Here is an 18,726-nt window from a genome sequence, read left to right as displayed (position 1 = left end):
ATCCCACATCCCAGAGCAGTTGAAAATAACAGAGAAGCACAGAATCTCCAAAATGCAAAAGTGCCCAGAGACCACCCCAAGCACCTGCCTCGTTTTTAGAGGCCGCTGAGAGGTGAGGACACGCTCAAGGTCACACCGCCAGTTTATAGGTGATGTTAGAACCAAGCTCAAGGGCTCACGGTCCTCGGTTTCCTACATGGCTCATTGGTAGATTTGGGCGCAGAAATGAAGGATTCCTTTTGGTCACTTCTTTTGTCAAAATTCCGGCCTCAGATCAGTCACTTACTCATGAAGTCAACAAATTCTTACTGTGAGCTGTGTGCTAGACGCTGAGAAGAACCTGAGTGGCATTTTCATAGTTACTGTATTATTTTATATTTTTATTGTATCCCCCACTAGTGTTAGCCCCACAAGGACAGGTAATTCACCAAGGTATCCACCCCCAGCACCCTGCCCAATGCCTACCACATAGTAGGAGCTCAACATGTTTGTTAACAAGACAGGTGATGAATGCCATCATGTGGTGCAGAGCCACAGTACAGGAGCCCAGAGAGGGGCTCACAGTAGCTGGCAGGAAGGTGGGATTTCCTAAGTAGGGTTTGAAGAGGCCAAGATCAGAAAGCCATTCCAGAAGGCAGAGTAAAGACCTGAGCCAAAGTGAGAGCAGGATGAACAGGTGGGTCCAGCTGGGTATGCTGTGGTCCACCTCTTCAGTCATCCTGTAGCTGTAGCCCCTACACGTACCTCCCTTCTGGAAGAAGGAGCCCAGAGGATCGGAGGAAGACAAGCATCAAGGTCCATGTCCCTGGATATGCCTGGGGGTGGGGGTGGGGCAGCAAAAAAAAAAAAAGGTTGATCCGGCTGAAGAGGCAAATGTAAAGGAGAAGGTAACAGAGAAGTGGGCTGGAGGGAGGAAGAGGTCCCATCAATGGAGACCTGGACTGTCAGGCTTCCAGCCTCTGCCTGAAGGTGACACATTCATGACAAGAGCAAGGGCCTTGGAGCCCCACACAGATGCTCTGCCCCTCCCCAGCTGCATGACCACATGAAAGTCACTTTTCCTCTCGGAGCCTCCTGACTGGAGCTACAGCTCAGTTCACAAGAATGTTAGCTCTGAATTGAAATGCATGTAAAGCCCCACTTTGCAGGTGACCGCTGAGTCACCCGCAGAAGGCAGTCGGCAAATGTCCTTTCCCTCTCCCTCCTGGTACAGCCTCTGTCCTTCAGACCAGCATGGGAGCTGTACTTTGGGAAGATGAACTTGACAGTGGATTCCTTTGTCTTTAGCTCCCCACCTTTTGGAGCCCTTGCTTTGCTTGGCAACACAGGGGCCCATGGTCCAGGGGAGGTGGAGGGGAGAGGTGCCTGGTGACTAGGAATAATCAGTCAAGTCTGACTCACAACCACCTGGCAGGGGGGCCTCAACCAGATCAGAGGTTTCATAAGAGACACCATTTCATTAGGCCCTGAAGGAAGGATTTGATTTGGGTAGGATGTCACAGAGGCTGGAGAAGAAAAGACAGAGACCAGAGAGGCAGAGGGGTTAGCTATTGTTATGACTTTTCTAGAACTCCTTTACTTCAGGTGGGGATCAAAAAACCCATGGTGTGGTGGGAAAAGCCTTGAGGTAGGACTGACCCGGTTTTATCTCAGTGTTACCTCTTACCAGCTACGTATACCACCTGATACCTCATCTCCTCATCTGTTAAAAATAGTATCATTCTGGGACTTCCCTAGCAGTCCAGTAGTTAAGACTGTGTTTCCATTGCAAGGGGCATGGGTTTGATCCCTGATTGGGGAACTAAGATCCTGAAAGCCGCGAAGCCCTTGTATCATTCCTACCGTCCAGGGTTGCTGTAAAGACTCAGAGACCATGCACTTAAGGTGCCCAGAACACACAAGGTGTTTGAAATGGTTGTTTCCATCAGCCCAACGGCTGTTCTTTGTAACAGAAGACGATCTGTTCAGTCCCACTCAGCTGTGACTCAGTGCCTGTGCCTGCCCCATAGTTTGGAAGTCTCCTGAGAACTGAGGACCCCCCCCTCGGCCTCTGAATGGCAAGTCCTGACAGCTGAACGTAGCCTATTTTACAGAACCAAGAGGCATCCTGAGCTTCCCAATCCCAAGTGACTTAAGATGGCCAAGTATTTACCCGACAATAGCTCCATTATCAAGAATCCTACCCTTTCCTCCAACTCAAACAAATGGACCTTTGAGCAGGGTTTGAGGAGTAATTGAAAATCTGAGCATTAGTTAGCATCAATGTATTTAAACGTTCCTTTCCAAGTATAATTCATTCAACTCTAAGTGAAAATATTAAAAGCACTGAAAGTGTCCCCATAATAGGATGTGTGTCATATCCATTTTTCCTTCTCAACCCCAAGACTGTGGCCCGGTGAAAAGAACCATAAACAAGGATTTAGGGGATCTGAGTGCTAGTCTAGGTTCTGTCACTAACTTTGCATTGAGACTCTGGGAAAGCCATTCATTTCTTTGGTCTTGTTTCCCTTGCAGTAGCACTGAGATGACCCCATCTCATTTCATAAATTTATATTGACAAGCTTTTTTTGTCTTTTTCCTTTGATATTGACAAGTTTTAAAACATCAGAGTGTGCAGAACTGGAAGGAAGCCTTTGAGATCACACAATAGGGAAGGCTTCAGCTTTACGCCATGTGTAATTTCAAGTTCTCTCAAAGAACCCCATTTACCACTTGTAGGGCTGATTGGAATTATGTGCCCATACTTCCCCACACCCCATTCCAAGACCCAAGAGGATGCCTTGCACATGGTACTTTGGGTTGAATTAAATCTTATATTCCAAATCCTACTCTTAAAAAACGAGGGGCCTGAGCCTCAAAGGTTGTTGGCTGCCTGGAGCCTACCAGAGAGCAGTTAGGATTCTGAATTAGAGGTCGTGGGCAGAGGCCATCCTGTGGCACCAGCTGATTCCAGAGGTCCACCACCTCTGCACCTCAGTTTCCTCCCCTGTAAGGTGGGGACAAAACTTTTCACAACATGGTTGTGAAATGGAAACGTTAAGTGCTTTTTCTAAAGCCCTTTCTGTGAAGTGCACTAGGCACATAAAGCTCATGGTTTTAAAATACCTGACCTGCTAATTGGAGCAAAACCCAATAACGATTTTTACTGGCAATTAGGTCAACTTGAAATAGGCTTCCTAAGGACTACTTATTAGCATGTGGGTCATCCCTCTACTTCAGGATGAGAAAATAGGTTAAATGTCCATGCTCCACCAGTGTAGGTTCAAGGACAGAGACTGGGTGTGGCCACCTCCACCAGGCTAGTGTCAAGCTTCAGTCAAGAATAAGGTGTTTAGGGCCTTTGTGTACCTGAACCAATCCACTCGACAAGCACGTCTGGTCCCGAGCACCACGCTGGAGGTGACAGAAATCTTGAGTGGCTGGAGTCCACATCACCCAAGGAAGGAAGAGTCCACTTGGTGACGCAGGGCCTCAGGAGCGGCCTGAGGTGCAGGCAGATGGGGAAAGTGCACTAGAGGCCAGGCCATTCTCTTTCTTAAACTCAGAGGGAGGTCTGCTGTCTTATTTTTTAAATACTCAAAGCTTTCTTAATAATGATCACTAAAGTTTATTTCAGGGATCCAAGTTGTGTCCCTAATTAACATTTTATTCCATCTAGTGCAAAAGAATATTAAGAAAAACTGAGAACATGTACCTACTTTGAGTGATACATAGCAACCAATGTTCCAGTAGGCCGAGTGGAGCTACACCCTCAAAGTCAGACACACACACACCTTCCAGAGGGGCTGTGCCATGGAACACGGCACTGGGGTCTGCTCAGCTCCTCCCGTACAGGTACCAGCAACAGGAAGAGGGGATCAGAGAGGCTGTTAGCTGGGTTCACACAAAACTATTTACAATTCATGAGTCTTTTGTGTACACTGCAAAACGTGTGATGGAATCAGGGGGCACCAAGACTTGCTCTTCCAGAAATGCTTCAGGGTTTGAGAGATCAAACCAGGATTCAAAGCGGTGAGCCATGATAGGGCTCCTTGAGAGCAGGAAAAACAAAGACCATACACACAGAGATAATATCCCCAAAGCAGCATTTATTTACCCACTGAATTCCAAAACATTTAATTTAGAGGTCTGGCATTTCATAATTACCCATCTTGATTGACATGGGCTGACACACATGGCGCTGTCAGGATACACAAGGACAATAGCCAAATAGTTACAAAAAAATAAATCCATGGTTCTTAAACAGTCGCAACCAAAAAAAAAAAAGTTACAGGTATCAAAACTTTAGATGCATTGCATTGAAAAGAAGGTTTGTGCACATCATAATTTAAAGAGGCAAACAAGGCGCTACTGAAACCTCACGTTAAAGTTTATTATTAAGCTGATGGAATGGAGCAAGTGGTCTCTCATATCAGCTTCCCTTAACAGTTTTCCATTAGCTAAGAAAGAGGTGGGAGGGGTGAATTCACTTTTGCATGCACAGATGTACTGCTTTAACAAAACACTAGCAGCTGGTTTTAAGTGGACCATTTAAATACCAACTGTAGCCTGTGTGGTTAATTCTCCTAACTTCCCCGAGGCTTTCGCCTGCACTTCACCTAGATCAGCAGGCATAGGAAAATGCCTCCTTCAGAATGCACCTGTCTGCACAATTCAGAAAGGGAGCTCCCGTGGGCTCAAAGCAACCATCAGTCCAGCAATGCCCATAAATTTATCTGGAACTGCTTCCCGGGGGCAGAGAGCAGATCTGAGTAGCTGTGCTGCCATACAGATAGGTTTAGCACTAGATACTTAGTGACTGTGGTGAGGAAGGACCGGTGGTGATGGGGTGGGGGCGGGGGTGGGCCGAGGCGCTCAGTTGCCTTCTCCGGCTTCCTCGTCCTGCTGGTCGCTCGTCCAGAGGGTGAGGTTGTCTCGCAGCAGCTGCATGATGAGCGTGGAGTCCTTATAGGAATCCTCGTTTAGTGTGTCCAGCTCGGCTATGGCGTCATCGAAGGCTTGTTTGGCTAAGAGGCAGGCCTGCTCGGGCGCATTCTGGATCTCGTAGTAGAACACGGAGAAGTTGAGGGCCAGGCCCAGCCGGATGGGGTGTGTTGGCTGCATGTGCTCCTTGCTGATTTCGAAGGCTTCCTTGTAGGCTGCCTCCGAAGCTTCGACCACACTGTTTTTCTTCTCGCCAGAAGCCACCTCTGCCAGGTAGCGATAGTAGTCGCCCTTCATCTTCAGGTAGAAGACCTTGCTCTCATACTGGAAGTCATTGCAGTTCTTGATGAGGAACTTGTCCAGCAGGGCCAGCACGTCATTGCACACTGTTTCCAGCTCCTTCTCGATCTTCTCCCGGTAAGCCTTAACCTTCTCCAGCTTCTTCTCATTCCCATCAGCCGTGGTTTTCTGCTCGATGCTGCTGATGACCCTCCAGGAAGACCGCCGGGCACCGACCACATTCTTGTAGGCCACGGAGAGGAGGTTTCGGTCTTCATTGGAGAGAGGTTCGTTGAGCTCAGTCACCTGCAACATCCCCAAAAGATAAACACTGAGACCCGAGTCTGAAAACCCTGGAGAGAGATCTTCCCTTCAACCCAGTCAACAACCCTCCTCAAAAACAGGATTACAGACAAGCCACTCAAGAAAAACCAACTGGACAAGGATCCTATCTGAAGGGAGACTGCAGTCTAACAGAAGAGATAGATATTAACTCAAAATATTAGTGATAAGGACTGAAAACGTCATAATAATTTAGGCCTTCTAAGATGCCGCCTTCACCTTGGCGGAGGTGTGGGAATAAAGATGTTGATGGAAGGTTGTGAGGTGCTGGTACACAAGGAGGTAGTGGGGAAAAGCCCTGAGGCTCAGCTATTCTGCGTAAGATATTCTCACAGTAAAATCATACAATTCCTTTGTCAAATGTTCAAAGGTTATCAGAGACTGGAAGTCTACTTCCAGCTTTGTATTCTAGAAAGAACCAATCACAACTCCCTCAAACACTTATTAACAAAGAAGAGCTTCCCAGATGAGCTCAAACACCACACAGATCTAGTGGCCAGAGTTTCACCCTGGTTATACATGGAACCCCACCAGTAAACCCAGCCCTCCTCCAACCCAAAACGGATGCATTAGTGACAGTAAAGTGTCCCCAGCCTCTGCTGAAAGGAGGCATAACTACTCAGCAGCAAGCTTTACTCCTACCTGACAGGAAACCCTGACTGCCCATCAAGGATGGAAGCACCAATTATTTTAAGTGGAAACGTTAAATTTCAAATTCTTCATGATGCCAACTGCAAGTGAGCCAGCTGTGTCATCAGTAGAAGGAGCACTGGACTTTGCTGTGCTGAGCTGTGCCACCAAAAAGTCATGTTGAAGTCCTAACCCCTGGTACCCGTCAACGTGCCCTTATTTGGAAACAGGGTCATTGCAGGTGTCATCAAGTCAAGATGAGGTCATACTGCATAAGGTGGATCCTAAATCCAATGACTGGTGTCCTTATAAGAAAAAGGGAGATCTGGAGACAAAAGCCATTGCCATGTGATGATGGAGGCAGAGACTGGAGTGATGTGTCTACAAAGGCCAAGGATTACAAGGATTACCAGGAGCTACCAGAAACGAGGAGGGGCAAGGGAGGATTTTCCCCTAGAGCCTTCAGAGGGAGCACAGCTCTGCCGACACCTTGATCTCAGACTCTAGCCTTCCAAACTGTGATAAAATACATCTCTCTTGTTGTAAGCCATCCAGTTTGTGGTGGCTTTGTTTGGTGGTCCTAGGAAACTAATACAAACTTAGAATCAGAAAACTCTGGGCCCCAGCAAAGCCACTAACACACTAAATTGGCCTGCATCTTCTATAAAGTGGGGGGATTCCTCAACTATGTGACCTAGTGGGAAAGGTCTTTAATTTTTTTTGTGTGTGTGTGTGGTACGCGGGCCTCTCACTGTTGTGGCCTCTCCCGTTGTGGAGCACAGGCTCTGGACGCGCAGGCCCAGCAGCCATGGCTCATGGGCCCAGCCGCTCTGCGGCATGTGGGATCCTCCCAGACCAGGGCACGAACCCGTGTCCCCTGCATCAGCAGGTGGACCCTCAATCATTGCACCACCAGGGAAGCCCGGGTCTTTAATTTTAAAAACAGAAAAAGAAAAAAGAAGAGCACTTAGAAAACCACAAAACTCAACAAAAAGGCATTGCTTAAATCAAACTATAAGGACAGAACTTGCTCCAATGGAAGGGAACAGCCAAGTCTGATGGAGAAACTTATTAACAACATAATAAAACAGACATGCTTACCATGGATTAAGAAGACTGAGCAGTAGAGAATCAGAAGTTTAAAAAAAATGAATTAAAAAGGATGATAGTGCTCGCTTCGGCAGCACATATACTAAAATTGGAACGATACAGAGAAGATTAGCATGGCCCCTGCGCAAGGATGACACGCAAATTCGTGAAGCGTTCCATATTTTTATGCAATCCCTATCAAACTACCACTGGCATTTTTCACAGAACTAGAACAAAAAATATCAAAATTTGTTTGGAAAAACAAAAGACCCCGAATAGCCAAAGCAATCTTGAGAACGAAAAACGGAGCTGGAGGAATCAGGCTCCCTGACTTCAGACTATACTACAAAGCTACAGTAATTAAGACAGTGTGGTACTGGCATAAAAACAGAAAGATAGATCAGTGGATCAGGATAGAAAGCCCAGAGATAAACCCACGCACATATGGCCAACTTATCTTTGATAAAGGAGGCAGGAATGTACAGTGGAGAAAGGACAGCCTCTTCAATAAGTGGTGCTGGGAAAACTGGACAGGGACATGTAAAAGTTTGAGATTAGATCATTCCCTAACACCATACACAAAAATAAGCTCAAAATGGATTAAAGACTTAAATGTAAGGCCAGAAACTATCAAACTCTTAGAGGAAAACATAGGTAGAACACTCTATGACATAAATCACAGCAAGATCCTTTTGGACCCACCTCCTAGAGAAATGGAAATAAAAACAAAGATAAACAAATGGGACCTAATGAAACTTCAAAGCTTTTGCACAGCAAAGGAAACCATAAACAAGACCAAAAGACAACCCTCAGAATGGGAGAAAATATTTGCAAATGAAGCAACTGACAAAGGATTAATCTCCAAAATTCATAAACAGCTCATGCAGCTCAATAGCAAAAAAACAAACAACCCAATCCAAAAATGGGCAGAAGACTTAAATAGGCATTTCTCCAAAGAAGATATACAGACTGCCAACAAACACATGAAAGAATGCTCAACATCATTAATCATTAGAGAAATGCAAATCAAAACTACAATGAGATATCATCTCACACCGGTCAGAATGGCCATCATCAAGAAATCTAGAAACAATAAATGCTGGAGAGGGTGTGGAGGAAAGGGAACACTCTTGCACTGCTGGTGGGAATGTGAATTGGTACAGCCACTATGGAGAACAGTATGGAGGTTCCTTAAAAAACTAAAAATAGAACTACCATATGACCCAGCAATCCCACTACTAGGCATATACCCTGAGAAAACCATAATTCAAAAAGAGTCATGTACCAAAATGTTCATTGCAGCTCTATTCACAATAGCCCGGAGCTGGAAACAACCTAAGTGTCCATCATCGGATGAATGGATAAAGAAGATGTGGCACATATATACAATGGAATATTACTCAGCCATAAAAAGAGACGAAACTGAGCTATTTGTAATGAGGTGGATAGACCTAGAGTCTGTCATACAGAGTGAAGTAAGTCAGAAAGAGAAAGACAAATACCGTATGCTAACACATATATATGGAATTTAAAAAAAATGTCATGAAGAACCTAGGGGTAAAACGGGAATAAAGACACAGACCTACTTGAGAATGGACTTGAGGATATGGGGAGGGGGAAGGGTAAGCTGTGACAAAGCGAAAGAGAGGCATGGACATATATACACTACCAAACGTAAGATAGATAGATAGTGGGAAGCAGCCGCAGAGCACAGGGAGATCAGCTCGGTGCTTTGTGACCGCCTGGAGGGGTGGGATGGGGAGGGTGGGAGGGAGGGAGATGCATGAGGGCAGGGATGTGGGAACAGATGTATATGTATGACTGATTCACTTTGTTATAAAGCAGAAACTAATAAAAAAAAATTTAAAAAAAGAAAAAAAAAGAAAGGGAATGGAGGATGTTAATGTGAACACATGATTTTCAATATAGAGACATTACAGAAATAAACATAGACAATATGTTTGCAAAAAAAATAAAAATAAAAATAAAAAAATAAAAAGGATGATAGGTCTATTTGAAAAATTAGTAGTTCAAGAACATAAGCAACAAATGTAATCATTAAATGTGTAAAATTAGAAAACTTGTGCCTAATTCTTAAAAGTGAAACACGCAACTGTCTACCACCACCTCCCTCCTCAACAAATCCCAGACAAAATAAAAATACCAGCTCCCTCTTCTAACTTCCCCATTTCCCTGTCCCCAGAACCCCTACTCTTCTGCTGCAAATCATTAGCCAGGGATGGCCTCTCCCTCTTTGCCTAGTCAATCAACCCAACCCACTTCCTCCTTCAGTGTGGTCTTCAGCTACAAGCTGCCCCTGACATTCCCCAGGACGGCTGCCTGCAAGCCCGGCTCCTCATTCCTCCCCACAAAGACAGGAAGGTCTCCACGCTAGTCTGGGGCAATCCCCTCCTCTCTACTAATCCACAATCCACGCTCCCCTCAAGACCTGTAACCCCACTGGTTTTCTCCTCCAGGGAGTGCCTTTAAACACACTTCCTTACTAAAAATATAAAGAGACATTGTAGATATTTTTCTGATAATTTGGCCTTTTAAGGAAGCAACCCTTATAAATCAAAATTCCATCTCAAATACTATGACAAATCTCAGAATGCTTGAATCCTTTAGCATGATACTTTTCTAGGCCAATATTCAGTAAAAACAAAACATGAGGCAAGAAAAGAATTTGAAAAGCTCCTCAGATCTTCCAATAAGTAAATCCAACTAAGGCCACTTGATGTTAAAATGCAAATGACATCCATAAGGAGCCACTATATACTTCATCCTGCGACCAGTAAAGCTGTTTTTTTTGGACTACTGCAAAGACACCTCAAAGTATGTCCCCAGAGCACATCATTAAAATTGAGTGCATATTTGAAATATTTATATATCACACAGTGTTTGCACAAGGGGTGGTATCATTACTCAAAAAAAATCTTAAGACATCTGGAGTTTAGCCTGAGCTAGCTGTGTGACCTTCAACAGAACACAGTTTTTCTGGGCATCAAAAGTCAAATAAGGGGGACCAGCCCAAACAGTCTCCAAGGACTTCTTCAGCTCTGAAATCCTAGGATTCCATTTTTCCTGAGCAACTATAACAGGTGTGGTAAGGCTTGAGGTCAATACTGTTGAATATCAACATAAATGTGGGTGTATCTGTGGGTTCCAGGAATCCGAGGATCCCTTCTCCATCAGGAATAAAATGCCAAAAAAGGCTACTGGGCAATATTTATGACACCTTCACAAGAAAAATCATTGACTAGGAGCGTCAGTGTTTATGTAACCATCACCTGGTCGCCTGCCAGTCTGAATGAATCACTATCGGCATCAGCTGAGTGTGACTAACGGCTACACAAGCATTGTTCTCAGAACCCCAGCCAGGGCCTAACTAGGAAATAACTGGATACGCTTAAATATAGTGTGTTTTAATACTCCTGGATTACAGCTCGGTTAACAAAAGGAAACTTATGGGAGGAAGACAGTTTTATTACTTGATCGGATAACTAAAGAAAATTGGGAGTTTCCCCCAGATTGGAAAATTACGGACTGAAGTAAAATCAGATGGCCTATTAAAACAAGATTTACAGCCAGTCTTGGCTGGTGATACTTACTGCAAATAACCTTCGCTAATGTTAGTTAGCACGAGTTCCCAACACTTCAAATTCCAAAATACGGGAGCCAGGAGACTTCAAGAGAAGTCTCATCACCCACTAAGAGGCGCAAACACTGGGAGGCAAACAGTGTAGGGAAAGGAAAGCAGGAACGGGTCCCAACCACCCTAAGACTAAACCAGCGGGATGGCCACCTGCTGCGGAGTCTACAGAGATGATTTACTGCATCTCAACAATCACAAGTTTCCAAATGGTTTCTAATAAGGTACAAAGACTAGACACGGATTTCTCGAGACAGAAGAGAACTAGACAAAGGTTCTCAACATTCTTTCTACTCCAACGCCAGTTTCAACACTCTCGTTCTGGCGCACACCAGCTGCGCCCAGTGCGGCCACCCCAGACATTATATCTTCATGTGGCTATACCAGCTGCAAGGGGTTCCACCACCTCTGCTTGAAGCCACTCTCCTGCCTTGTTCTCCTGCCCACCTCCCCACCCCAGGTAACCCTACTTACAGGCTTCCTGAAAACCTTAAATTGAGGGACCCTTCCCATTCAGGAAGGCTCTCCTCTCATCTCCTTTGAGGACTGGACCCCCTGCCAGCCATTCTGCTCATGTACGTCCTCACCACACAGCCTATGGCTGCAGCAACTCCTTTCACCCATTTTCTCTGCTCTGGACTACACAGCACTTCTGAAAGTCACGAACAACCTGGTCGGCTATGAATTCATTTATCTTCCTATGACACCACTGGCTTACTCAAAAATCCCTAAGGGCCTCCTCCCACTAACTCACAAGGCAATAAACTATGTGTTTGTGAGTAAAAATAGACCCGCTGCCAAAAACAGCCCAGGGACTATTTGGGAAAACTTAAAGTTCTCAATCTGGGAAACATCCAACCTCAGAAGGAACACTGAGCAAACAAAAAAACATGACCCCTGAGCTGCCAAGCCATGCTGCTCAAGTTGGGGTTGATGCGACTCCTCCTGAACGGCGCTCTCATCCTTCACAGCTATACACACACACAGCCATCACCCTGAACTTTATAGCTACCCACATCCACATGCTACCAGCAAGCTTGCTTTTGATATCAGAGCTTATAACAGAAAAAAACAATCCTCATGAATAATTATGCAAACATAACCACATCATAAAATCTTTAAGCTTCTTTGGCAGAACCCTGTATATATTAAAAAAAAAAAAAAAAAGTGAGCTTGAGGGATGAAAGCTTTTTTGGCTGATTGTTTCCCAAGTTAATGCCCCGAAAGTGAGGATTCTGCCTGTACCCTAGCTGGCAAAGCACCTGCCATTGGTCACCACTTGCCCAAGCCTGGAAAGACTGCCCTCTGTCTAAACCAGGGCGAGGCTGCAGTTCTGCAAGGCTGGGAGAGGGGCCAGCTTCAAGCTCAGAGCAGGTGAGTTCAGGTTATGAATATTCACTCTAAGCTTAACATGGGTCAAAATAGCTCCCTTTGTATCGTTAAGAGACCACCTTTGTCTTGCTCTAAACACAAGTAAACATTTTCACGGGTCTTGGCAGGCATTATATACAACCCCATCTGAACAGCGTCACTCTACCCTACTGCCCCGAGGCACCAGGACCGAAGGCTTCAGAAGCTGTGCCAGTTGCGATCACAGGGAAGTGCCAACACCCACCACCAAGGAGGGGATGCCACTGAGGCGAGGAGTGGGAGGGGCAGCCTCAACCTGGACACTTGGGAGCATCTCAGCAACAACCTAGACACTGAAATTTGGGGGCCTCTAGGCTTACAAAATATACTAAAAGCAATATGGAGAAACAATTTCCTAAAACACCACAACTATAATGTAACATAGTCTTGCACTTCTCAATTCAGAGCAAGAACTCAAATTCAATTAATACTTTGCTTCTTAAGCAAAAAAACTGGTCTTCAAGAGAACAGCACAATCCAGATGAGTCTGCCTTTCATGCTTCCCTGCTGCAGCTAAGAACCGTAAGTGGTAGATTCTGTTTTTAATCAAACTTGGCAAAAATGACTTACATCTAATAGAGGGAATTATTTGTTCAGTAAGCCCACTTATGTTAATGGCTTGGAACTTAGTCACCAATGATGACAATGGCTAATAGACCAGAAAATATACTAGAAAGAAATATGATTCCTTAGCCTCATGGGGCATTGTCACAGTGGTTAAAGTGAGAGCTCTATATTTGAGAGTTCAAATCTTCCCTTTACAACTCGACCTTGAGAAAATTAATCTCTTCAAATCTCATTTGTAAAATGGAGTTAATAACAGGATCCATCCAGAGTTGTTCTCAAGATTAAATGAAAATGTACACATGGAATAAAAGCTACCATTTACTAACTGCCTGATAGGTAAAATGATAAATTTCATAAACTTGATGAATTGTAACATGGAAAACACATCTGGGGTATCCCCTCCCGAACCGTTTTTCTGGAAAAGTGTGACACTGCAGTCTACCACTAATATTAAATTCCAGACAACGATGAGAAAAATACATTTTTGGTTTCCTTAAGGGAGTAGTGAGGTCCTTGACTGTGGGAGCTCTTCCAGGGATAATGCAGCAACCCCAAATCCAGATGGGGACCACAACTCCCACGTGAGTGCAGCAAAGCTATGTGAACTGTTCACCAACTGAAGTGTCTTTTAACTGAGAATATTGCAAGAATAATGCAGAGACTCCTTCCTTCCTCAGTCAATACGTGACAAAGCGATACTTACATGGGAAACACGACTTGCTATTTTACATAGATTTCAAACGGTAGTACCAATGTGGCTTTAAGATGTCACACTAACCACAATTCTGGTACACCTCAAAATCATCCTTAGTTTCAATAACTGCAACACGGGTTAGGTCTCACCCTGGGCCACTCAGCTGTGCTCTCCTTTTACATACCACCTGCTCACTTCCCCACTTCCCAGGATCTCACAGTTGTTGGAATAACAGCCTCTGGCCACTGGTTGGACCTCTTCCCCTCCGACCCATTTCCTTAAGCTGCAGCTTTGTTGCCTGCACTTAAGATTGCTACAGATATTCTTCAAGTCCTTCAGACATATTTCTCCCGTCCTTTGTCAATTTTGTAATCGATGTTAAAACACACCATGCCATCCCAAACAATTCTGACATTTTAAAACTTCATGATTGCCCCTATGTTTTAATATAAACGATGACTAAGGGCAATAAGTGACATGACTGAATTATGTCTGTCCATGAATATTCACTAGAAATCTATCTGGTTAGTAGAATCACTTAGTATTATGCACAAATATTTTTATGCCACTTTATGGGTTTATCTCATTGTTCTCATAAGATGGTACTGTACTCATTTTATAGAGGTTATGAATTGTATAAGGGCATTCCAAGCCTGGTCTAGAAAGGACTTGGGTTTGAGAATCTTTCACAGTGTTTCTTTCTACTTAAGGGACAAGGTACGAGATGGGGGAGAGCTGGAAGAAACGTCTTTACTTCACTTCAAAAACATTTCTTGCCTCTTCAAATTAGGAGGAGAGGCAGGGAACTGCAGTTCTCAACTGATGTGAACCAACACCTTTGTTTCCAACATGCGTGATTTCTTAAAGCCTTACTAACAGCATCCTCCAGGTGACGCTGGTAGCATACGGAACATCAGTCATTACAGGCAGGCAATGTTATTAGCTACCATTTAAATTATAAAGGAAACAGAAAACAAGTTAGAAGAATGAAAGCTGAAAGCCCACTTGATAGTAACACCAACATTACAACTTTCACACTTCAGAGGACCAGAAGACAAGAGATGTGAGCTTCAAGGTCACAGAGTGGAGGCATCAGAACATCCCCTCACTCAGGTGCGGTAGAGAAGCCTACTTACCTGCCCTGAAGAAAACCCACACAACCCCAGAGGGTTATCAGAATTCCAACTCTTTCCAAAAGCTATATTTTAGGTCTATGATATTAATGAAATAGGGACTGAGTCTTCTCAATAACATTAAGAATTTAACGTACAAACATCAACTTAACAGGTAAAACATGAGAAACAGTTTTCCACTGACCCTTGCCAAGTCCTTTCCAATAAATATATTCCATTAATTTAGATGAGCAAAAAAAAAAATTCTTTAATAGAAGAAACAGGCATACTGACCAAAAAAGTTCTTATTTTTTAATAGGAGTTACCTTGAGGGAATGTTTATCACAGTTCTGAAATGACATAATTAGAGTATGCACTGAATTTTCAATGGCCTATCCAACCCATCAATCATCCCAGATACAGATATTACATATTCCCAATACATGAAAGGGTCCATTAGTTTGCAAAATCCTACCTTAATGTCTCAGAGAAAATCTGTGTACACAAGTAGGTAGCTGCAGGAAAGCATTTTTCAAGCCTGCTTTCGAAGACCAGAAAACCAATTATTTTCTCTCCACAAACTGTATTCCATTTGGTTACATCTCTGCATTCTTTCCTTACTTCCAATTTCAAGTTGCCTCGGGTTTCCTATAGCTCCAGAACTACCTTCTAGTCATTTTCCCTTAGCCTCAATTCACTTTGCTTCCAGCCCCATCCCTTCTTTATTCCCCAAAAGGCTCCTAAAACTGCGGCCTTCAAGTCCCACTTGCAGGATAGGCGAGGGCCTAGCTAACATGTCCAGAGAGCGGCCTCAACCCGCACAATCCCAGTTCCACTCGGCGACTGGGGAGAAGAGGCGCACTTAAGTGTCACTTGCTGTGTGGACAGAAGTGGCTTTATCCCAAAGAAGATTAAGCTCAGGACCTCTTCCAAGGAAATGCACTCAGTCAGTCCTGTTTCTGTAAAATTTGCTAAACTCATATACCCTACTTTTTTTTTCTTATAAGACCCCCAGAATTACACAGACTTCAGGTCCCAAACCTAAATCGTCCCTGGTCTGGATGAAAAGCTCCTACCTGGCCCACAACACCATGATCAACTCCGCATCACCAATGAATCAACAAATGGGTGGTGGTGGTTTCCAAACACCTGGTTCAACGCGTGACGTGAACGACATGGAAAAGATGACACTTCTTACCTGCTTAATCCTAAACACGGACCTCAACAACATGTTTCATATATTAATATCAAAAGCTTTAAAAGGATTTTTTCACATGACTCTGAAATTTTACGGAGCCTCGATATTTGTAGTTTTTTCTCTAGGAAATCCCCTCCCAAGGCCCTACGAAAGGCAAATGAGCTATATAACCCAGGGCAGTAATTCTTGAACTTAAACCCAATAGCACTTGCCATGAGGGCTGGTTCAAGTGCAGATCTGAGTCCCACCCCCGCGAGTTTCTGAGTCCGTAGGTCTAGGGTGGGGCCCCGGCGGATCCTCCCACGTCTCAGGAGGTTGTGCACTGGGTGAACATGGCACGTTGGCGGCCGCAGTTGTGGCTCTACCCCTCTGTGACCTTGACGCAGAGATAAGTAATGTTCATTAAGATAAAACGTGAACTACTGTGAGGAGACAGGGACAGTGGGAGGGTCACCGGAACTCTAGGTCTCAGACACGCAGGTGGTATCTAATCCACCGCATTGGCCAGGGTGTGGCCGGCCGCGACTCCTTCCCCGGAAATGGAGCTGCAGACGAGTCTCCGGGGGTCTCGGGAAGGCAAAGGCACAAGGGCTCGGCTCCCCCAGGCGTCAGGACCCGTTTTAGTCTCCAGGCAGATGGGCGCAACATCCAACCTGGGAGGGGGCCCCACGCCCGCCGCGCTCCCGCCCGCGTCCTCGTCGGACTTCAGGATGGGGGGTCTCCGCACACAAAGCGGACCCCAGAACGATGCCGGCGAGCAGAGCAAAAGCGGATCGACATTACACCGAGTTCAGATCGTGGCAGCGAAAACCAGGAGAGACAGGGCGCCACTCACTAGGTGATTCTTTATTACAAGTTGGGGTGTGTGGAGGAAGGCGAGAAGGGGTGACCCAGCCTGGCAGAACGGTCCAGGACGAGGAATGCGGCTCCCTCACCCTCCCTCGAGCACCCTCCCCTACCCGCGGCTCCGAGCTGGGATGCCGCGACCCCCGCCCACCCGCGGGGTCCCCGCAGCGCCCCCTCCCTGGACACCCCCCCGGCCCGGCCGCAGGAAATGGCGGGGCGCGCGAAGGGCGCGGGAAGAGCAGGCTGAGAGCGGGCGGCCGCGCCCAGTGGGGCGGCGGGGTTGCCCCTGGCCCGGAGGGGGCCACCGCCCGGCTGCCCACCCCTCCCCTGCGCCGGGCCCCCGGCCGGCCGCCCGGGCTCCCGGCGCGCTCACCGCCTTCATGGCGGAGGCCATGTCGTCGTAGCGCTCCGCCTGCTCGGCCAACCGCGCCCGCTGAAGGAGCTGCTCGCGGTCCCCCATGTCGCTGAGCCCTGCCTCGCCTCGCGCCCCGCTCCGCTAGTTCGCCCGCTCGTCTTCTCCGGTCGCAGGGGAGGCCGCCGCCGCGCACGCGCACTGGCTCGCCGGCCGGCCGAGGCTGCAGGCAGCAGGTAGCGCCGCTCGCCCTCTCGCTGGCTCGCGCCGCGCGCTGTGGCTCGCGCCGCTGACGCCGCCTAGGGAGGACAGGCGGCCGCGCGGGGGGATGGGAGGAGGAGAGGACGCCTGCGCAGTGGGAGCTGCCGGGCCGGGCGGCGCGGAGCTGCGCGAGTCGGGGGGGGAAGGGCGGGCCAGCCCTAACGGTCTATTTCAAGGTGACGTCACCTTCTATAAATAGCTGAGGCCACCGCCCCGCCCCAGAGCCGCGCAGGCGCCTAGCGAGTGCTGCATTTTACCGCCGCAGAGGTGGAGGTGGGAGAGGGGAGGGCTGGGGTTGGGACGGCGGAGCGGGGGTGGGGTCTCGGTGATGGCAGCCGTGCAGTCAGCGCACTGTCACGACCCCATCCGGAAAGGCGTGTCTGAGTCCAGGTTAGAGGTCTGCCTTGAGAAGGGCCCCAAAAGCAAATAAACCTAGGGCTTGGGGAAGCCAGGAGGCCGCGTGCCCGAGGGACGGACGTGCCCCGGACCCGCCCCCCCGCCCAGCCTAGCCGATGGGTTTCTGGGGGCCACACCCTGAGCTTCGGTCAGCACTGGCCGGGCAGGATGAGGTCCGGCCTTTGGGGACAGCCCCACTTACATTCACTCACTGCGTCCACGTCCTGGGAAGTGGCCTTGTGCAGACTGTGCCCTCCACAGGAGGAGAGACTGAGTGGCCCCGCTGGGACGGGTAGGAGTCACCACACACTTGCTAGGAGCTGGCCCGGTGCTATAGGCCTTTCCAGGTATGATCCCATTTAATGCTCACAACCCTCCACCCCTGGTGGGCCCTGCTGGCCTCCCCATCTGTCAAAGCCAGACTAGTGACTTGCTCAAGGTTACACAGCCTGTAAGTGGTGGCAGGTTCCTCCTGTGGCAAAGAGGAGAGTGGACCAGCTGGTCACTGAACCCAGTCCTGGCGTTCCATGCTGAGGACCCCTGGTGCCAGGCGCTGGTCTGGGTCCCGGACAAGGGAGGAAAATCCCAATCACTAAAGCATGGCCAGACTTAGTACAACATGCCAAGGAGAGTGCAGGCGAAGGGGCCTTATGCTCTCTGAGCATTTTATTGAGCACCTACTGCATGCTCGGCACTGGGGGAAGGAGTAGCCACAGAATAAGTAAGATGCAGCCCCTGCCTCTGAGAAGCGGAGGTCTAAAAACCGAAGAGCAGGTAAGCTGGACCTTGAAGGAGGTGAGAGTCAGGGAAAAGGTATTAGGGAGGGGGGTCCAGCAAGGGTGAGGGCTTGGTACTGAGGATAGAAACAAAATGAGGAGGAGAGAGGCCTGGCAGTGGGACATGAGGTGGGGTAGAACAAGATCATGGAATGTTTTCAGTGCCAGGCTGAAGATTTAAGGCTTTATCCTTAGGTAA

The 18,726-nt window shown here is 47.1% G+C and overlaps 1 protein-coding gene across 1 annotated transcript; it reads right to left on the bottom strand.

The window, feature by feature from the left end:
- Window positions 1–4,068: 4,068 nt before the first annotated feature.
- YWHAH (tyrosine 3-monooxygenase/tryptophan 5-monooxygenase activation protein eta) lies at window positions 4,069–17,387 on the bottom strand. Its single transcript, XM_081252953.1, has 2 exons — window positions 17,116–17,387; window positions 4,069–5,508 (listed from the first exon to the last, which is right to left on the bottom strand). Exons 1-2 carry the CDS (start codon window positions 17,200–17,202, stop codon window positions 4,855–4,857), a joined length of 741 nt encoding a protein of 246 aa, XP_081109079.1. The 5' UTR covers window positions 17,203–17,387; the 3' UTR covers window positions 4,069–4,854.
- Between the last annotated feature and the right edge of the window lie 1,339 nt (window positions 17,388–18,726).

The sequence above is a fragment of the Mesoplodon bidens genome, assembly GCF_964165515.1.
Source record: "Mesoplodon bidens genome assembly, chromosome: 13".
In the NCBI taxonomy this organism is placed as follows: Eukaryota; Metazoa; Chordata; class Mammalia; order Artiodactyla; family Ziphiidae; genus Mesoplodon; species Mesoplodon bidens.
This window is presented reverse-complemented; position numbering and strand designations above follow the sequence as displayed.

Excerpts from the sequence above, each read along its gene's own strand:
- YWHAH (XM_081252953.1), bottom strand. The coding sequence starts at position 17,202 with ATGGGGGACCGCGAGCAGCTCCTTCAGCGGGCGCGGTTGGCCGAGCAG. Across the intron at positions 5,509-17,115 it reads TGGCCTCCGCCATGAAGGCG|GTGACTGAGCTCAACGAACC; the intron begins GTGAGCGCGCCG and ends GGGATGTTGCAG.